The sequence below is a fragment of the Erithacus rubecula genome, assembly GCF_903797595.1.
Source record: "Erithacus rubecula genome assembly, contig: scaffold_151_arrow_ctg1, whole genome shotgun sequence".
Lineage (NCBI taxonomy): Eukaryota > Metazoa > Chordata > Aves > Passeriformes > Muscicapidae > Erithacus > Erithacus rubecula.
The window spans coordinates 10,075-28,921 of NW_027636150.1; the positions used below are offsets into that span (position 1 = coordinate 10,075).

An 18,847-nucleotide genomic window follows, 5' to 3' on the forward strand; every position below is an offset into this window, starting at 1 on the left:
GGGCTGTTGAAGGGTGAGTGGGTTTTACTGAGCACCCTTTGACTTTCTAGCCAAAATTTTATGGGTGGGGATAATGGCATCTTGATTCATCTGATACTGCTGGCTGTGTGCTGTTGAGGTGTGTCACGATCCGCCCAACCCGAGCGGGAGTCGTGACTGGTTCTTTTATGGATCTCAGAGCGCAAAAGACACAGCAGGGGACAAAACCAGTTTACATTTACAGAAATGCACTTTATTTATTGCCAACCAAAATGCGATAGTGGGACAGAGAGAGAGAGAGAGAGAGAGAGAGAGAAAGGGGGGTCGGGATTATAGCTACCAAGATGGGCAGACGAATCCTCGTGGAGCAGCCAATAGATGTCTGTTGCCGTCTGGGGAGATCTCGGGGGTCTCCTTTGAGAAAGTCACTTTTATAGTCCTTTCCCAAAGCGAGTGGCTTCTGGCCAAAAGGTGGGAAGATTTATGGACTATTGTATGTGGAGATCGTTACGCTGAGGAAGAGGTGGAAACAGGACGCTTCAAGGCACACCAAACCATCTTTGTTGTCATGACCACACGCAGGGCAGCACATACTGACCAGTCCATTGTTCTTCCATCTGTGGGAGCTTTGTTGAGTCAGTGCCCCGTGACTAGTTGTCATGAGAAACCAGTCCTGGTAGGCATCACCTGCGGAACAGTCACTTGGTGTTCCTCCCATCCCTGGCCAGCGCAGGCCTCAGGCGAGGGTCGTTGGGCAGAAACAGACGAAAGGCTCACACGGACTCTCACATCTTGTTGGCAGGCTCTCTGGTCCCTTGGCCACAGTCCAAACTCCCCAGCCAGTTTCTGACTGGTTTTGGGGCCCAGTGCAGTTATGGTTTCTTCATGTTTACAATGCCCTAACCTCCCATCCTGCTTCTACAAACACAACAAAGTCAAGCAAATGATTTCTTGTATTAGCTCGAACCAGCTCCATCTGCTAATAATTAGCCCTTCTACTCAGGTTCTATTCTTCTTTCTAAACTCTTAATCAATATATATTGGTTTTATCCTTGTAGCTATACTCTTAAGCCTTTTAATTCTTCCAGGCCCTTGATTCACCCTAACCTTTCCCTCCATCCCACTGTCCCTCCAGGAGCCCGAAGTGGCCAAACCCTCCTGGGGACACCTCAGACACGATGCACAGAGTGGGAAATGAGTCCTGGGAGGTAGAGCCAGGCGTGGCTGGCAAGTCCCAGTTCCAGTCCTGGTGTCACTATCCCAGTTCCTGGTGTCCCCATTCCCATTCCTGCTGTTCCCATCTCTGTCTCTGCTGTACCTATCCCATCTTGGTGTCCCCATCCCTGCTCCCAGTTGTCCTCATCCCTGTCCCCAGGGTCCCCATTTCAATTCCTGGTTTCCAGAGAGGAATTGCTGGCCACTGGAGAAGGGAAGCCGGATTTTTTTGCCCCAGGAGGATTTATTGCTCAAACCAGGATAATTTCACACCAGAACTAAAGCATTGGGAATATTTGTGGTTCTTGGCTTTAAAACACTGGAGAATGGGAAATTCATCTGTTAGCAGGAGCTGTGGGTGAGTGGGAGCAGCGGGGATGAGCTCTGCTGGCAGCTCTCGGTTTCCTGGGAAAAGGGAAGAGGCCAGATCCAGCTCCATGGATTGTTCAGGCAGTGACTCCTGCTGGGATGACAAAGGGTCACAGTGTCACCCTGTCCCTGTCCCCATACCACAGGATGCACCTGGCTGGAGCCCATGGAGAGCAGGAGCTGCTCCAGAATCCCACCTGAGCCTGCTCTAATCCTGCTCCATTCAAACCATGTGATCCCTCTCCATCCATCTTGCCCCGATCCTGCTCCATCCATCCCACCCAACCTCGTCCCAAAGACCCTGGCCCAATCCCTCTCTGGAATGCCAACCTGATCCATCTCCATCCATCCTGCTCCAATTTTGCTCCATCCATCATCCATCCATCTATGCATCCATCCACCCATCTATCCATCATCCATGCAACCATCCACCCATCTATCATCCATCCATCCATTCATCATCCGCCCATGGTCCATCCTCCCATCATCCATCATTCATCCATCATCCAGTCATCATCCATCCATCCATCCATCCAACCATCCATCCTTCATCCACCCATCCATCCATCACCCATCATCCATCCATCCAACCATCCATCATCCAGCCATGCATCATCCATCATCTATCCATCATCCAACCATCATCCATGCATTCATCCATCCATGCATCCAACATGCGTCCATCTATCCATTCATCATCCATCATCCACCCATGATCCATCCTCCCGTCATCCATCCTCCAGCTATGCACCCATCCATCATCCATCATCCATCCATCCCAACTGATCCTACTCCAGAACCCAGCCCTGATCCCATGCCACAATTCAATCTCATCCTGCTCTGGACTCCTGCTGTAATCTGGAATCCCTCCCTGATCCCAATCTGTCAATTCTGCCCCAATCCCCCTCTGGAATTCCACCCTGACCCCGCTCCGTTCCTGCAGTCATTCCCAGCAGAAAAGGAAGATCCATGAGATTCCAGCACGGATCACACACTGGGATTAACCCCAGGATATATTCTGGGATCCACATGGAGGGGATCCAGAGCTGAGTCCAACACTGGAACTCAACGGCTGCCATGTTATATCCATTCATGTCCCTCTTCCCTGTGGAAAAACAGTGGGATCAGCGTTGGTGGCACAGGATTCCCAGAACGGTGCTGGGTGGATCTGTGCCCCTTCCTGACCCCCATCCCATGTGTTACCGGATTGGAGCTTCCAGACGACGAATCCAACGAGGACAATGAGGATGATGATGGCAACAACGGACACAGCGACCACCACGATGAGATTCCCACCAGATGTCAGCTCTGGGAATTGTGGGATGGTGAGGAGGGGGAGAGGAATCCCCATCTGGGAATTCCAACTCCCCAGTTCCCACATTCCACATTCCCAGCCTCACCCCAAGTGAAGATCCCGGGCTCCGACATTCCGGGATGCTCCACCCGGCACCGGTACTGCTCCCGCTCCTCCGGCCGCGCCTCGATCCTGGCCCAGGTGTGGAAGGTGCCGTCGCTGTTGGGAACGACCCCGCCCCACTCCGTCTCCTGATCCCGGATTTCATCCCCCTTCATCCAGTTGACCGCGATGGCCTTGGGGTAGAATCCATACGCGTGGCAGGACAAGATCAGCGTCCCGTGTTCCTCTTTTCTGGACACATGGACATCAGGGGGCTCTGGAATGGGATAACAGTGAGAGACATCCATGGAATTCCATGGGAATGGGATGGCGGTGAGATATGCCCATGGAATTCCCACTGCAATGGGATGGGAGTGAGATCTGCCCATGGAATTCCATGGGAATGCAATGGGGGTGAGATCTGCCCATGGAATTCCATGGGAATGGGATTGGGCTGAGATCTGCCCATGGAATTCCCACTACAATGGGATGGGGGTGAGATCTGCCCATGGAATTCCATGGGAATGAGGGTGAGATCTGCCCATGGAATTCCCACTGCAATGGGATGGGGGTGAGATCTGTCCATGGAATTCTCACTAGAAGGGGATGGGGGTGAAATCTGCACATGGAATTCCCACTGCAATGGGATGGAGTGAGACCTGCCCATGGAATTTCCACTGGAAGGGGATGGGGGTGAGATCTGCCCAGGGAATTCCCACAGGAATGGGGATAAGATCTGCCCAGGGAATTCCCACAGGAATGGGGATAAGATCTGCCCATGGAATTCCATAGGAATGGGATAGAGATAAGGTCTGCCTATGGAATTCCATGAGAATGGGATGGGGGTGAGATATGCCCTTGGAATTCCCACTGCAACAGGATGGGGGTGAGACCTGCCCATGGAATTCCCACTGGAGTGAAATGGAGATGAGATCTGCCCATGGAATTCCATGGGAATGGGATGGGGGTGAGATTTGCCGATGGAATTTATTATGAATGTGATAGAGGTAAGATCTGCCCATGGAATACCATGGGAATGGGACAGGGGTAAGACCTGCCCATGGAATTCCATGGGAATGGGATGGAGGTGAGATTTGCCCATGGAATTCCCACAGGAATTACCCTGTTCCCAAGTCCTCCATTCCCAAATCCCACTTTCCCACAGGAATTCTGCTTCCACCTTTGCGGTCCAGCTCCTTCTGCCCATATCCGACGTATCTGTGGATCCACTCTGGGCAGATGTGCTCCAGGTAATTTGTCTTCCTCTCAGCCTCGTTCTCATCTTCCCAGCGCCTCCTGGTGACCTCAGCAGCGCTGTCAGCCGCCACGAATCTCCTGGATTCCAGGTCAAAGGAGAGGAAATCCCTCCCGTCGTAGCTATCCCGGTGGGATCCACGGACGCTCCCATCGGACAGGAGGTCACAGCCAGAAACTCGCAACCTTGTGTGAAAACCTGGGTGAATTGTACCCACAGAGACCCATGGAATTGTGTCGCAGCCCCACAGATCCCCATCCCAACCCCATGGATCCCACCCCAGCCCCATGGATCCCATCCTAACCCATGCAGCACAAGATACCCCATACCAGCCCAATGGATCCCCATCTCAACCCCTTGGCACCCTGTGAATCCATATCCAAGCCCTATAAATCCCATTCAAGAATTATAGATCCCCACTCCAGCCCCACAGATCCCATCCCAGCCCCATGGATCCCATTCCAACCCATGGATCCCCATCCCAGCCCCACAGATCCCCCCACTCGCCCCTGCTCTGGTTGTACCGGTCCCGCAGTGTCTCCAGGCTCCTGGCAGCCACGTGCTGATTCCCCACACTGATCTGGGTCTCTCTATCCCAATATTCCGGCTCTGCTCCATCCTTCATCCACTGTGTCAGCGGCTCCATCCAGCCCCGCTCGCTGTCGTAGCGTGTGAAGGGGATTCCATCCAGGTACCCAATGGCCATGAACTGGGGGATCCCCGGGCTGGGCTCTGACACTGCCACATACAGGTAGCGCAGGGAGTGGAGAACTGGGGGGACACAGAGATTTGGGGGGGTTGAGGGGTCATGGATCACTGAAAGGGGAACTGGGAGAGCTGGGAAGGGGGTGCATGGGGTCCCAGTGTCCAGGAATGGGGGTTCAGGGGACTCTCAGGGTCAAGGAAAGTAGGATACAAGGAATGGGGGATTCCAGGGGACCCCAGTGTCAAGGAAAGGGGGTCCAAGGGTCCCCAGTGCCAAGAAAAGAGGGGTAACAATGTGGGGAGACCCGGGATGGCTGGAATGGGGGGCTCAGGGGTCCTTGATGCAGAGGGAAAAGGAGGCTGGGGGCTGAGATAAGCAGGAATGGGGGTCCAGAGGATCTCAGAGTCAAGGAAAATGTGGGTCTGGAGCTGGAGAAGGCGGGATGGATGGGAAAGGGGGTGCAGGGGGGGATTGGGAGTGGATAAGGGAGTGCAGGGAGGTGCCTTCCTTTCCAGTGGGACTGGGAATTTAGGGGGCTCCCAGAGCCCAGAATCCCCCCTGGGAGCCTATATGATACCCCTGGGACCCTCCTAGACCCCCCGCAGGACGAGCAGGGGGTGGAGATCTAGGGGGATGCAGAGACTGGGGGGGCAGGAAGCGGAATGGGGAGAGCCGAGAAGGGTCCAAGGTTCAAGGGAGGGACTGGGAGAGGCGGGATGGGGGATCCAGGGGGTCCCTGTGCCCAGGAAAGGGGCTCCAGGGGTCCCCGGTGTTGAGGGAAAGGGGGGGCTGGGACTGGGAGAGGCGAACGGATCCCGGAGGCGCAGCCTGGGAGACGGGAAAGAGACCGAGGGAGTGCGGTGGGGGAGGGGACACGGGAAAGGGGGAATTCCAGAGAGTTCATCTGGATCCCATTGGATCCCCGCTGAGACCCCCCCTGAGACCCCTGGGACCCTCTGGGACCCCGTTTCGGGAATCGCCGGGAGTGGAAAACGGGGGGACACGGAAAGTTGGGAGGTTCGGGGGGTCCAAAGATCAAGAAAAAGGGCGGGACTCGGGTCTGGGAACAGCGAGATGCCCGAAAAGGGGGTGCAGGGGGGGTCCCAGTGCCAGATGAGGGGGTTCAGGGGGGTCCCGGTGCACAGAAATGGGGGTTCAGGGGCGTTTTCTGCTGGGAAAGGCGATGGACAGGTAACAAGACCGAAAATGACGATTCAGTGGTTTCTCCGTGCCCGGGAATCAAGGTTTAGAGGATTCCCAGTGCCCGGAAATGTGGGTTCAGGGGGTGCTGGTGACAAGAACAGGGGGGGTCAGGGGGGGGGGTCTCCGTGCCAGATAAGGGGGTACAGGGGGGCCGGTGCTGGGTTAGGGGATGGAGGGGGGTCACACGACCCAAAATGGAGGTTTCGGGGGTTCACCTGCCCGGGAATGGAGGGTTAGGGGGTTCCCAGTGCGCAGAAATAGAAGTTCAGGGGGGTCCCGGTGCCCAAAAATGGGGGTTCAGGGGTTCCCCTGCTGGGGAATGTGTGTTAAGATGGAGTTTCCTTCCCGGAATTCGGGGCTCAAGGGCGTTCTGCTGCCCGAAAATGGGGGTTCAAGGGGTGCTGGTGAGCAGAAAATGGGGGTACAGGGGGTCTTCGTGCCAGATAAGGGGGTACATTGGTGGGGCCGCTGCTGGGGAGGGGGATTGAGGGGGGTCACAGGACCCAAAATGGAGATTTCGGGGGTTTCCGTGCTCGCGACTGGAGGGTTAGGGACTTCCTGGTGCCCGAAAATGGAAGTTCAGGGGGGTCCCGGTGCCCGGGAATTGCGATACAGGGGGGTCTCTGTTTCGGGGGGTCCCACTCACCTTTCGTCGCGCCCCCCAGGCCCCCCAGGAGCCCCAAGAGCAGCCCCAGCGCTGGAGCCATCGCGCTGCTCCGCTGCGATCCCGCTCCCAGAACTGGCCCCGCCCCCAGCGCTGGCCCCGCCCCCAGAGCCGCCATTGGCCCCGCCATTGGCGCCGGTATTTCCTACCCGCCAATGGAAACTCAAAGTGTCAGTGACGTCACGGATAGCTGGGTAGATCCCGGTCTCTCGGGTTGAGACGCGGAAGCGAAAGTGACCGAGGCAGCGCGGTGGGGGAGGGGAAAAGGGGGATTTCCAGAGAATTCCTCTGGATCCCTCTGGATCCCCGCTGCGACCCCCCTGGAGCCCTCTGAGAAACACCTGGGACCCCCTGGGACCGCCCTGAAGAAAGCGCCGGAACTGGAGAACTGGGGGGACACGGAAATTTGGGAGAACTGGGGGTGCAAAGGGAAGGAAAAGGGCGGGTCTGGGGGCTGGGAAGGGCGGGATGCCCGAGAAGGGGGTGCAGGGGGTCCCCATGCCGAATTAGGGGGTGCGGGGGGAGTCCCCATGCCCAGTAATGGGGGTTCAGGGGGTCCCGAGGTCAAGGAAAATGGGGGGCTGTGTCCCCAAGAGTGGGAGGGCCGGGAAATGGGGTACAGGGGGGCACTGGGGCTGGATAAGGGGAAGTATGGGGGAGTCCCCGTGCCCAAAAATGGGGGTTCAGGGGTTCCCGTGCTGGGGAATGTGTGTTAAGGGGGAGTTTCCTTCCCGGAATTCGGGGCTCAAGGGCGTTCTGCTGCCTGAAAATGGGGGTTCAAGGGGTGCTGGTGAATGCTAAACACAACAGGCCTATCAGCAACACCAGCCACTGTATGATATCATTAGCATTTAAAGCAGATCTGAACTCTTTGAAAACTGGTGGGGTGGACTCCAAAAACTGGGTGATGGGTTGGCAGAAAATTTCCCCTGCCCTCACTTGCTCACAGAAAGTACCATGACTGAAGTAACCCCAAAAACACACAGTTAGAGTGTGATAACTCTGGATCCATGGGGCTATGTTCCAGAGGGAGTTAAAAATCCATCAGTGTCTCACCTGATCAACTCACCAAACGAATCAGATAACAGCTACAGTAATTTTGGTGAGGGGACCCATGTTCAAATAAGGGCTTGCAAATGGCAGAGATGTATCTGTGAGCACGTGGAGCCCAAGCCAGATTAAGCTGGACAGCACAGTGACACCTGACACAAAACCTTAGGTAACTCAAGAGCTGTTATTCCTTTTTTCACCCTGCTCTCAACGCCCTCAGGCCCCACTGTCTGGGCACCAAAATCTGTCCTGGTTTGGAGGACAGGGACTTGCCAAGAAAGGCAGGAGCTCCTTCCAGGATGCAAACCCCCTCCTTCCTAATTATTAGAATTTTGGAATCAGGGGCTCTCAGGCAGAGATATGGGGGTAGGAATAACAGCTCTTTACTAATATATCTAACCAGACACAAAACCAGCAGCTGCTATGAAAATGAACAACAAACAGAACAGTAACTCAGTTCCAGTCCTTTTTGGCCACAGACCCTTTTCCTGTGCCCAGTACTGGTGCTGGGGGCAGGGCAGGTCCCGTGCAGCTGTGGAGGGCTGGGACAATGTCAGCAGCGTCCCAGGTGGGAGAAGGGTGGAGGAAGGACTCCCCACTCAGCACAGGGCTGGTGGCACTCGGCTGCATGTGCAGAGGCAGCAGCTGGAGCGGGGCAGGCAGCAGTGCAGTGTCCCACAGCACAGAACCGGCTCCTGGGCTGGGATGGGGGGCAGCGAGCAGCCCCGGACATCTTCCTGCAACCCACCGGGGAGCACGAGGGCCAGACCCCGCCCAGACACCCCCAGCTCTTTGGCCATCAGCCACCATGAGCTGGGGTGCAGCACAACAAGCTTCCTTAGCATCATAACAGGGAAAATTCCACAGAGAGAAAGGAAGGGAACAAACCCCAACCCCCAACACAGCCACAGCAGCCTTAGTTCAAGGGCCCCTGTTTAGATAAGGGCCTGCAAATGAGAGAAATAGAGACACAACCATGTGCCACCTGAACCAGGGCAAGCTAGAGCACATGATGCCACCTAATGAGGCTTTATATCCAGCACACAAAAATTAGGTTACTCAAGAAGTGTTACTCTTTTATCTCGATGCCCTCGTGCCAAACATAGGGTGCCAAAATTTCTCTTTGTTTGAAAGACAAAGTGTCTGCTAGGAAAAGCAGAAGTGTCTCTTGAAATGGACAGTGTAAGTCCCCTCACTGCAAATTATAATATTGAAATTAAGCAGGTCTCAGGCAAAGATATGGGAATAGGAAGAACACTTCTTTTACTAGGAAAATTACAATAAAAATATAGTACCACAAAGAAAAAACCTAAACCCCAAACACTGTAAAAGTCAGAATACAACCTGACACCCTGCCAGTCAGGGTGCTGGAGCAGCCCCATTAAATGCTGGCTGCAGTGCTGGAGTGAGAGATGTGGTTCTGTTGCAGCAGTGCTCTTGCAGAAGGATGCAGTTTTCCTTCCCTCAGTGGTGACCCCGTTGGTGTCGGGTCATGGTGGAGCTCTGTGAGAAGCTCTTCCCACACTCAGGACAATCGTGGGGCATCTCCCCACTGTGGATTTGCCGGTGGGCAGTGAGGGTGGAGTGTCCTTGAATCCCTTCCCGCAGTGGGGGCAGGGAAAGGGCCTCTCCTCTCTGTGAACCCGCTCATGTCTGAGGAGTTTGGAGCTGGTGTGAAACCTCTTCCCACACTCAGGACACTCCCAGGGCCTCTCCCCGGCGTGGATGCGCTCGTGGCTCCTCAGGCAGGAGCTCTGCCTAAAGCTTTGCCCACATTCTGAGCAGGGGTGGGGCCGTTCCCCTGAGTGGATCACCTGGTGTCACATCAGGTGGGAGATGTCACTGAATCCCTTCCCGCATGTCCCACACTCGTAGGGACGTTCCCCAGGGTGGATCCTCTGATGTTTGATCAGGTCAGAGCTCCGGCTGAAGCCCTTCCCACATTCCAAGCACTTGTGGGGCTTCTCCCCTCCATGAGGCTTCTCCACCAGCTCTGAGCTCTGCCTGCATCTCCGGCCGCCTTCCTGGCTCAGGGAGGGTCTTTCCTCCTCGCAGCTCCCTGGGCTGGGTTTGCAGCCCCTCCTCATGAGGGATCTCTGGGCCTTTTCTTCCTGCTCCATCTGCCCACACTTTGGGAACAAAAAAATCCTGGTTTGGGGGACAAACAAGAGGAGAAGGCATTAGGCTGGGGTTTCCCCCTTGCCCAAGTGCAACTCAGGAAGACACTGGGTGTCCTGTGTGTGTCAGAACCTGCAAAACACCAAGATGCAGCCCAAAAATCCTCCAAACATCACAACACAGATGAAAATCCCACCAAACAGCAAGATTTGGCCAAAACCCCATCCAAAACAGAAAGATTCAGCCCCTGCTAAAAACAAAAACACCAACATTTAGCCCAGTAAAGCTCACAAAGATCAAGATTCACCCCTGTGATAATCAGGGATCCCTCTCTCTGGTCACCTGCTGCATGTGATGGGGACAATGCTCCTGGGGCTGGGGAGAGGCTGCAGACACAGGGAGGGCTGGAACCTTCTGCTGCTTCCTGTTTCTGCTCCTCCTCCTCCTGTGTCCCTACTCTTGCTCACATTCCTCTTCCTCCTACTCTTCCTCATTGTCCTGCACAATCCCACCTTTTCCTCCCACGTGCAGCGTTTGACCATTTGCATTGGGATTATTTGTGTATATATGTTGGTGACTCTTAGTGATACCAAAATTTTGGTATGGTTTTTTTCAATGTTCACCTTAAGGATGGATTTTATAACACCAGAAGAGCTTTAAAGGTAAACTTCAATAGATAAAATGTTAATAGAATATTGTTACTACTAAAAAAAAAATAGCAGATTTTGGGGGGGCAAATATGAGGCATCCAATGGCTGCTCTGGAAGAGAAGCCGGGATTCCAGGCAGCCAGGAGAGGTTAGAAATGCACATTAACATTGCTGGGGCAAAGTGTGGACAATGTATTAGGATCTTCTTGCCTGGGAGAGGAATTGGGCTGATTCCCTCTGGCCCTCACCCCAAGCTGTGCCTGCCTGCACAGATGGAAATTGCACAGCTAAAGGCAGAGCCTATAGTGAGGATATCTGACTGCAACAGAAATTGGTTAAGCTGCAAAGAGAAACAGCAAATGGAGAATGTTGTGAAAACTTTACTAAATAAAAGTAAATATCCCTCTCCTCAGTCCAACATGTGCTGTCACTGTCTAGTTATACAGAGTGCATTAGAGCACTGGGGTGTTTTTGCTCGTCCAGAGAAACCGGTTGGGAATCCAAGTATTTGGTGATTTAATTAGAGAAAAGTGGTCAATTGATGCAGCCCTGGGTGGCTGGTGCTCCTGCTCCCAAAATTGAGGAAAACATGAAGAGACACCACAACAAATCCTACAATACCATGGACCACTCTCTGGGAACCCTAAGAAATACATATCGGGAGACAGAAAATTGGAGTGGCATAATGAGGTTAAAAACTAAATATTATTATAATTCTTACTACTATGATTAATATTCATTATGCTATTATTATTAATGCTATTATTATTTTTTCATGTACTAAGGAATGTATTATCAGTCCTTGAAATAATAATCAATTTGACAGCACCAGCTCCTGACATTCCTGCTGACCAATCCAAAGAAAGGAAGAACAAGATATTTCACCATGGGAGAGAATCAGATTATCTTTCAACAGAAGGAGGAGAAGTTTGTGGAAAATTAAGTGATGCAAACAGCTGTTTGCAAATAGATGATAACTGAAAAGGGGTGAAACAGATAACAAAGGAAATACTAAAATAAATCATATTCTGGTCCAAATGTACAGAGGATGGCAATGGCACATGTGTTTGTGGTTCCCTGGCAGACCATGGGTTAAACGAATGCTGTTCCTCCCCTGATGTGCTGCAGCAACTCTCACCTTTTTCCCATGCCCGACACCTTGCTGAGTGCAGCTCATTCAGCAGCTGAGCAAGGGGATGCAGGTGGCAGCCAGGCCTGACCCAGAAACGGCTGCAAAAGGACAGGGAGGGAGGGCACTGAGAATAATCCCAAAATCAAAGAGGGACCAGGAGAAAAACCAGAGTCAATGAGTGAATCTGCTTAGAGAAAGGGCCAGGGACTTGTACATGAGGAAGCAATGGAAGAAATCTTCAGTTTCAGAACATGTTGCTAATTGACATGGACTGCTGCTGAGCCAAGATCCTGAACTTCGAGAAAAAGAAACACTTAACAGAGCCATGTGATAATTGATAAGTGATTTTTGTTAATCATAGAAGTTTTGGAGTTGGTATAAACCAGCATACTTAAAATAAGAAAAGAACATGGACCTAGATAAAGGGAAATTATGATTAAACCCATTCTGTTTAAATCCTCCTGTTAGAAATTTTCTGAATTGAATATTGCATACCAGTTTGTAAAAGGAAAAAAAAGGGCTTTCCACAGTCTGAAAGTTTTGCAGAATCAGATTTCCTGCCTTTGTGTAATCAATCACAAACTATCTCCCAAAGATCAGGCTTCCTACTTCTCCTGTTTTTTATCTACCAAGACCAGATGGTTACAGGACCAATTGTCTGAAAAACTGTCCCACAGAAGTTTGGAAGTTTTCTTTGACCACCACTGCTTAGCTTGCAGAATTACTACAACAAAACAATAAAAATTATTGATGACTACAAGTAAAACAATACTATAAAGAGGGAACTGCAAACCAAGTTAGATGGAAGCATGGAGGGGGCAGTGACCCCTCACGTTTCCAGTGCTGCTTGCTCCATCTATACAAACTAAAGCAATCTAAATTTTGCTAAGCATCAAGACATTTTAGAACAATTTGGTGCCAAAACCCAGGATGTCCTTGGAGCCCTGAGAGGCGCTGGGATTTCGGGGAGGCGCCCCATTACTGTGGCCCCGGTTTGTCAGTGGCTCTCGGGACCCAACAACCTCACGATAGAGACTGAGCAAGGAAAGAGCTCCCCTGAAAACTGCAGCAAAATCACCTGTAATTCTTGTGCAGGAAGACCCAGACAGGAGCATGGAAGCTGTAAGTAATTGTCAGGTTGGGTGGAGGTGACTGTGTGCTTGCCTGAATGAGACGTGGATTTTGCCATCAAGCGAGAGCAGAGTCCTTCCATCCGCGGTTCCGGGATCCCGCCAGGGACCCGGCTGGGGAAGGGACAAAGCGAGTGAGGGGAGGCTGCTTTTCCCATCCTATCCCAGGGAGAAGCTGGGTTCTTTTCCCATCCCAGCCCAGGCAGAGGTGGGACCTGGGCAGGGAAAAGCAGAGAGCAACACACGAGACACAGGGGGAAGAGGGAAAAAGCTGCTTTTGCCATCCCAGCCCAGGTAGAGGCTCCTTCCCATCCTGACCCAAGCAGATTCAGGATCCAGGCAGAACACAAGGGGAGCAAAAACACCTCAAAATAGTCCCTTGAGGTAAAAATGGGACAAAGAAAAAGTAAGGTTTTAAATCTGAATAACCCACAAAGGGGTTCAAGTTCCTGTGATCCACAAAGCAATAAAGATAAGACACGTAGGTTGGCAGAAATACCACCAGGCAGCCCTTTGGCAATAATATTAAGATGCTGGGACACAGGGGAGTTCTACAAAGGCCATCTAAAGAAAAATTGTAAAGAGAGGATACAGGAGGAGAACATGTTCCAGGGGGACAAATAGGGGTGTCAGGGGTTGTATGTATTTGGAACCTTACCATCTAAAGAGTCCTTGATAAAATTAAGAATCGGTCCCAAGGGAGAGGAGCTGGAATTTTTAGTAGATACAGGAGCAAAAAACTCCACAATTAAACATCTACCAAAAAGGTGTAAACCTAGCACTCGTAGTTGGAGCAAAAGGTAAACCATTTCCAGTCCCTGTTATTAAAAACGTGCAAATTGAGACCCAGAGCAAACCTGAATTAAATGATCTGCTGCTACTGTCAGAGGCAGAAAATAATTTATTGGGGAAAGATTTAATAATAGCATTGGATTTGAAAACTGAAGTATCCCAAGGGCAACTAAAAATTTATGCCTTAACCCAAAAGGATGAGGAACAAATATGTCCTCAGGTGTGCCATACCCCTGGGGAAATCGAAAAGTTACAAATTAAACCTACCAAAGTGAAAATCACTGATCCAATTTGCCTATCCGAGTTCATCAATATCCAATATCACTGGAAGGGAGACAGGGCCTTAAGCCTGTCATAGAAAACTTCTTGCAACAAGGCACTTTAGAACCACATATGTCCCCACATAATACTCCTACTTTGCCTGTCAAAAACACAAACAGGAATTACAGATTGGTACAGAATTTGAGGGCTATAAATCAACAAACTGTTACCAAATTTCCTACAGCATCAAACCCTTAAATCATCTGTCCCCTGACTACACTTGGTATAGTGCAATAGATCTAAAAGATGCCTTCTGGGCATGCCCATCAGCAAAAGTAGTAGAGATTATTTTGCCTTTGAATGAGAAGACCCTGATAAGGACAGAAAACAACAATTGCATTAGACAGTATTGACTCAGGGCTTTACAGAACCCTCCAATCTCTTTGGGCAAGCCCTAGAAGAATTGAGTCTTTTGAGCCACCAGAAGGGGTGAAATTGTTACAATATGTAGATGATCTATTAATAGCAGGAAAAGATGAGAAATCTACTAGAAATGGGACTATAAAACTTTTAAACTTCTTGTAACAATAGGGTTTGAAGGTATCCAAAGCTAAATTACAATTCACAAAACCAGAAGTAAAATATTGAGGACATTGCCTAAGTAAAGGGAAAAAGAAATTAGATCCTAATACAGTCACTGGAATACTCAGCCTGGGACCTCCAAAGACCAAAAAAGAAGTCAGGAAAATTTTGGGACTGCTGGGATACTGTCATCAATGGATAGAGGGATTCAGTGAGAAAGTGAAATTGCTATATGAAAAACTTAACACTGATAGCCAAAAATGGACAAAGGAGGATGATAAAAGTTTTGAAAAGGTCAAACAGGCTTTAATTCAAGCCCCTGTACTAAGTCTGGCAGATTTGGAAAGACCATTTCAATCACTTGTAAACAGCTCTGATCAAAGGGCACATGGGCTGCTCACTCAGGAATGGGCAGGCAGTCGACAGCCAGTGGGATTTTATTCTAAACTGCCAGACCCTGTCAGACAGGGCTGGCCCACATGTCTACAGGCCCCAGTGGCCACAGCACTTTCAATTGAAGAAGCCCAAAAAGTCACCTTTGGGGTACCCCTAGTGGTACACACCCCCATGATGTAAGGAAAATTCTGAATCAAAAAGCCAAGAAATGGCTAGCCAATGCCCTAATATTAAAATATGAAGCTATTCTAATCACTTCCCCAGACTTAGAGCTAAAAGCAACAACTGCTCAAAGTCCTGCACAATTCCTATATGGGGAATCAGGAGAAAATTTAGAACATGATTGTCTGGACATTATAGAGTTACAAACAGAAAATAGACCTGACCTGGGGGAAGTTGAACTTAAAATGGAGTAAAATTGTTTATAGACAAGTCTTCCAGAGCAGTAGAAGGAAAAAGAAAATCAGGATATGCCATAGTGCGAGGAGAAGAATTAAAATTAGTAGAATCCAGACCCTTAAATGCAACATGGTGCTCAGGCTTGTGAACAATTTGCTCTTTACAGGGTAAAAAAGGGACCATATTACAGATTTGGGAAAAAGAGGGGGAGGTTAATTAACACTCAAGGATGGGGATTGATACATCAAGAAATAATTGTTAGAATGCTAGAAGTTCTCAGGGGCCCCACTGAAATTACTGTGGTCCATATAAGAGGGCACCAAAAAGGAACAAGCTGTCATACAAGAGGGAATAATCTGGCTCACAAAGAAGCAAAAAAAGCAGCATTGGAGCAAAAACAGTTTCTGTATTAAGTACTACAGTTAGAGATCCCAATTCCTACCAGGAATTAAGAAGCTATTTAGTCATCAGAAAAAAGAAGCAATAAAGAAATTAAAGGCAGAACAGCATGAGAATAAATGGGTTTTACCACATGGCAGGGAAATTTTACCTAAAGCCCAGGCCAGACAAATTACTGAGCAATTACATCAACAAACTCATTGGGGAAACAAAGCACTAGCAGACCAATTTTTAAATTTTTTTCTGATGCATCGGCATTTTTGATATTGCAAAGCAGAGCATCGAGAGTTGTTTAACTTATCAGAAAATTAATAAAACAGTATGCAACAAGGTTCATCAGGAGGATGGAAAACTGCTTACAGACCCTTTGAAAGAATACAAACAGATTTTACAGAATTACCAACAATAGGAAGGTGGAAATATTTACTAGTAATAGTAGAGCAATTAACCCACTGGGTAGAGGCATTCCCTGCAGCTACAGCCACATCACAAGTGGCAGCCAAAATATTGATAGAACACGTAATGCCAAGGTGTAGCCTGGTCCAAGCCATAGACTCAGACCAGGGGACACACTTTACATCAAAGGTGCTGAAGTTACTGACCTCAGCACCAGGCATCAGCTGGGAGTATCACACACCCTGGCACCCTCAGGGTTCTGGGAGACTTGAAAGCATGAATCAAACTGCAAAACAACAGCTGCCAAAATTAATGGTTGAGACTAAAATGCCATGGACAAAGTGCCTCCCACTAGCCCTGTCTAATATACCAATAATGCCAAATTTGAGAACAGAGATTTCACCATATGAAATGCTGGATGGTATGTCTTGCCCTAAAGGAGCACACCTTGATCCAGCCTTAGTGCAGGACTCTTCCTTCCAGAATAACATAAAAACAATCAACAAAAACTTGCAGAATTAAGGGAGAGGGGAATTTTAGCTCAAACCGTCCCTCTAGGATTTGCCATACATAAGATTAAGCCAGGACAATGTGATAATTAAAGTATGAAATAAAAAAGTCTAGATCCAAAATGGGAAGGACTGTATTTAGTTCTATTAATGACTGAAACAGCTGCACAGACAGCAGAAAAGGGATGGACACATGTGAGGAGAGTCAAAGGTGCTGTAACCCCTCCTACTGCAGGCTGGGCAGTGACATCCGAGCCTGGAGACCTCAAAATGCAAATTCAGAGCACTTGATGTCAATACCAGATCAATTTGTCTCCAAGATCTCCCAGTCAAGACTAAAGTCACTTGTCCCAAACCCGGGTGTGACTGTAACCCGTTGATCAAAAAAGGGATCCACACTGTGCTGAGTTGTGGTGATGTCATTCCAATGGTGGGTATCTCCCATTGCATTATGTGTCCAATGTAAAAGAAACAAACATAAGGAAACTGTTAAGGTACTTAATACCCTATCAGCACAAAGAAAAAATCAAAATTGATAACCATAACTGGTGGGAGTTATTTGAGAATGGAAGGAAAGGAAAGAAGAAAGCCAAAGCAGAGGTACTGGCACAAGAGTGCTGGAAAGGGTTGCATATACCGTGCTGTTACTGCTGTGCCTCCTACTGGAATGTTAAAGCTCAAGGCTGGGACAAAATTAAGAAATGATACCAAAAGAGAGAGACAAAGTGGGAGACCCCAGGACACACTCCCTGCAGCCCAGAAGATTAAACAAACCTTGGCTACTAATAGAAACCCCACAGGCCTTGAGGGAGGCAGAGGGATGCAAACAGTCATGGGACTCATCCTATTGCTAATTATGACAAAAGGAAATAGTGCTGATGCTTGTTCCAAGTGTTACCAGACAATTGGGTATGGCAGACACACAGTAACCACCTTTGCCTTCCACACACACACCAATTCAGCCTGCTATAATAAGCACAACTCAGAAACCTCCATTATCATGGGAAAAACTTACTGGGGAGCCACCAATTTGGGAAAAGGAGGGTGGGCTCCATCAGCATAGCAAAGTTGCCCAGTAGGAGAAGCACAGCTCTGCTTCACAAAAGAAGGTATGTGAGTGTCCCAGTCTGGGGTTTCTCCTTTTCCCCGAGATCACCCCAGAGGGACACGAAGGTGGTTCAAAACCTGGTTTTCCCCGAAGCCGCCGAAGAGAGACTGCTGGAGACAGTTTTCTCTTTTTCCAAGGACAGTTTATTATTTCTTATCTCTGGGACATTTTGCCTGGCCAGCAGCGGTCTGCTCAGCCTGGCATCCATGGTGGAATCTGCCTGGTCAAGGCAGGGCTTATCTTATATGGTTAGTACTACGTATTACATGTTTACAAAATTTTACCAATACAATACAATTTTATTAAATGGTCCAGCCCTGACCCCAACCAATCCAAGAGGCCAACGTGTCACCCAACATGGATGACATGGAGAAGAAGGAGGAAAAGGTGTCCACCCCCCAAATTCTCCATCTTGGCCACGTGTCCCTTATCATAAACATTCAAGAAAACCTATTTATCTACGTTCTAACATTCTAATTTACACTCTACTCATAATTATTTTCTGTGTCTCTTCTCTCAATGTGGGCAGATTCTCCCAAGGAGCCAAATCCAGCCCCTGCAGCTCCTGGGCAGCACTCAGGGGTCTCTGAGGGGTCTGCCAGGGGGGTTTTTGCACCCCCAAAGGAGCCAGGGAAAAACCCTGGACTCCCACATCTCCCCCCTCTGTTTGCACCAAAAAGACCTCCTTCATGGTTTTGTCCAGAGCCCTTTTCACAGCTTTGTTCAAGGCGTGCCGAGTGCATGGGATGATGCATGGCAAAGCAATGAGAATAGTAACAAGCTCCACTAATATATAAAATCCTACTTTCAAAATTTCTTTTTACAAAGGTAAAAGATCAAAAAGGTCAAACAGACCATCCAGGCACAATAACTGTGCTAGAACTCGGAAGGATGGTTTGTTTGAGACTACAATATAATTGCTATATACATTCTGATTCGGAGTAACATCCATTGTTTGGTTCTTTTTCACCCCTGAAACATCACATACAATTCCAAAATCCATTGTTGAACCAAAAATTTCTAATTCTTTTGGTTTGAAAACAGCCACAGGGAGAAATTGAACCCACACATGCCATCCATTCACAGGAGTTGTCACAACTCACATCACCCATGAAGGGATGCCCTCCAGAATGGGCCAT

The 18,847-nt window shown here is 49.5% G+C and overlaps 1 protein-coding gene and 1 pseudogene across 2 annotated transcripts in view; both read right to left on the reverse strand.

Annotated features, from left to right (window-relative positions):
• Positions 1 to 2,643: 2,643 nt before the first annotated feature.
• The window catches only part of LOC306815547 (class I histocompatibility antigen, F10 alpha chain-like), a 260,303-nt gene continuing 244,099 nt past the window's right edge, over positions 2,644 to 18,847 (reverse strand). The window contains exons 3-5 of the mRNA XM_079332124.1: positions 4,140 to 4,412; positions 2,964 to 3,236; positions 2,644 to 2,871 (exon numbers count right to left, since the gene is read on the reverse strand). Of these exons, the coding sequence (XP_079188250.1) occupies positions 2,654 to 2,871; positions 2,964 to 3,236; positions 4,140 to 4,412 (764 nt within the window). The 3' untranslated portion in view covers positions 2,644 to 2,653. The remainder of the gene's footprint in view (positions 2,872 to 2,963; positions 3,237 to 4,139; positions 4,413 to 18,847) is intronic.
• LOC306815540 (class I histocompatibility antigen, F10 alpha chain pseudogene) lies at positions 4,564 to 6,841 on the reverse strand (annotated as a pseudogene). The gene is made up of 3 exons (XR_013777869.1): positions 6,770 to 6,841; positions 4,706 to 4,985; positions 4,564 to 4,579 (listed from the first exon to the last, which is right to left on the reverse strand). The product of XR_013777869.1 is annotated as a class I histocompatibility antigen, F10 alpha chain pseudogene (transcript).